This window comes from Anoplophora glabripennis, unplaced genomic scaffold, assembly GCF_000390285.2.
Source record: "Anoplophora glabripennis isolate ALB-LARVAE unplaced genomic scaffold, Agla_2.0 scaffold679, whole genome shotgun sequence".
NCBI lineage: Eukaryota > Metazoa > Arthropoda > Insecta > Coleoptera > Cerambycidae > Anoplophora > Anoplophora glabripennis.
Genome location: NW_019417172.1, coordinates 263317 through 265720, shown reverse-complemented (window position 1 = coordinate 265720; position 2404 = coordinate 263317). Strand labels below are relative to the sequence as shown.

General features: G+C 29.0%; 1 protein-coding gene across 1 annotated transcript; it reads left to right on the top strand.

Annotated features, from left to right (window-relative positions):
- The first annotated feature begins 493 nt into the window (after positions 1-493).
- On the top strand, positions 494-1516 carry LOC108913082 (coenzyme Q-binding protein COQ10 homolog B, mitochondrial). The gene is made up of 2 exons (XM_018718550.1): positions 494-735; positions 796-1516. The coding sequence occupies exons 1-2, from the start codon at positions 647-649 to the stop codon at positions 1247-1249; spliced, it is 543 nt and encodes a 180-aa protein (XP_018574066.1). The 5' UTR covers positions 494-646; the 3' UTR covers positions 1250-1516.
- Positions 1517-2404: the final 888 nt, after the last annotated feature.

Sequence of the window (2404 nt, the reverse complement as noted above, 5' to 3'; positions counted from 1 at the left end):
AAGAGGGATAATCCCCCTCGATCCCAAATCATTGAGGCCAATTTCTAGCCATGGAATAATGGCGCGTAGCCATGGAATAATGGCGCGGCGCGGTTGCTCATTCAAAATGCGACATGTGCATGTTTTCAGCAAAACGCGTGTTTAATTCGTTAAATGACATCAAACCGCATAATCTGGTTAAAAATAGCAATCTTATTTTCTGCAGATTTGTGACTGTTCACGGTAAAATTAAAAATTTTAAATAAAAAAGGTCAAAAAACAGTATTTTAACTCCACTGAATAATTTGATAAAATATACGTCGCATTTTGAAGGCACAACGACGTAATGCTTTCGCTGATGGAAACTATCTTTCGCTGTACAATAATTTGTATTTGTAATTAATTACGCAGAATCAAATGCTGCCCGCGCACGAGTAATTTTGCTGAATTTTTTAAAGGAGTCTCTTGCAGTCTATATTCTAATAGGTCAGTGTGTGTGTGTGGTCTAAAATAAAAAATTCTTTATCTGTCAAAAGTGTCAAAAAAGTTAAAATAAAATGAAAGAAATCAAAATTTTTGTTTTAATGTTAAGTAGACTGCAAAGTCGGAGAATTTCCCAGTAAATTATGAAAACATTTGGTACATTTCTCACATTTTAGAAACAGCTATGCAAACATTTAAGTTTTCTGTTAGATGTTTCCATTTTTTTAAAATTCCAGAAATGAAAAAGGAATACATTGCTAGAAAACTTGTAGGGTAGGAACCCACAATACAATAAATGCGTATTTATATGGTAAATTGTAATTAAAATTTCAGCTTTTCCAATGATGAAATGTATCTTGTTGTAGCTGATGTAAGACACTATAAACAGTTTTTACCATTCTGCACTAAATCTATAATCTTGGAACGACAACCAAAGGAAATTAAAGCTAACCTAGAGATAGGTTTCCCACCTATTGTTGAAAATTATACATCAACAGTGACTCTGAACAGACCTAATTTGGTTCGTGCTATATGTAAAGATGGTAGACTATTTAACTTCTTAGAAACAACTTGGAGATTTAGCCCTGGACTACAGAGTAACCCAAAGTCTTGCATAATAGATTTTTATATCAAATTTGAATTTAAATCGGCCTTCCATTCACAACTGGCTTCAATGTTCTTCGACAGATTGGTACATCAAATGGAAAAAGCTTTTATCAATGAAGCTAAAAGAAGATATGGCAAAGAATCTTTACCTAGTCATGAATTAAGTCCTGTAAAAAGTTGACGTTAGTTGTTCTAGGTAGCGGTTTTTAACATATTTAAATTGTGTTACATTAAAGATTTATTTATTTATAGTAAAATTATATAAGCAAATCATCATATACAATTCTTAAAATGAATGTTTTTATTAATCTATTTAAATGAATGATAAAAAGATGATATAATATTATTTACTAATCCCTAACGTTTAATTCATATATTCCGTAGGGTACTTTTTTAAAACAAATTCAGTATGTAGTGTAACTATATATAATATATAATTTTTAATCTACATCAAGCTTTCCAAAAGTTGTGACCAATTCCTACCGACAGTTTTGTCAGAAAATTTGTTCAATCCCATAAAATAACATTTTTAAATGCACATACAAAATATATGAAATGTTATCAACAAAAATTTTATCTTGAAACAATATTTATTTTTCTTGAAGGAATACCTATATCTAACATTATAAGATTTGATCATAATTTATTCAAGCCGTAAGTTACTGCTATTTATGAGCAGGCAAGTTTATTTAAAAAAGTTACCTACTTTCGTTATAAAAAAGACTATCCCAGCATACTAATTTTTATAATTAAAATAGGTTAGTTGGGTCATTTTACACCAAAAAGCGTTAATGAGCCAAGGAGTAAACTGGTGGTTTCTGAGAAATAAGTTTTTAAAGTTTAAAAAATTTAGATATTCAAATACTCGTATTCATTTGCCTAAGTGATGACTAAAATTCTCTCATTCTTCACGATACCCAAAAAGACGGTCAATTCTCAAAGATTTGCAGCAGTATTTCAATAAATCAAAAATTTTAAAACTAACTGTTGAGCGGTTGTTTGATCATTGGTCTGTCTTAGTAGATTTAAAAAACTTCAAATCCCTTATGTAAAATAACTTTAACATCTTTTAATTTTATTCTCTTAATATAATAATAATAATGATGTTTTTCAATCAGAAAAAGTTTTGATAAATGTTACATCACTGGAGAGCGAAAAATTTGAATATATAATTTAAATGTATAAGATCCTAATGCACTTTGTATCAATTGAGCAAGTTTTAACACAAATGATGAACTGTTTAAAGACTAGCAAAGTATTAAATGAATAGTTTAAATTAAAATGTTTAGCTTTTTATCAAACCACTGTTCATGAATCAATAATATTTCCTATACAT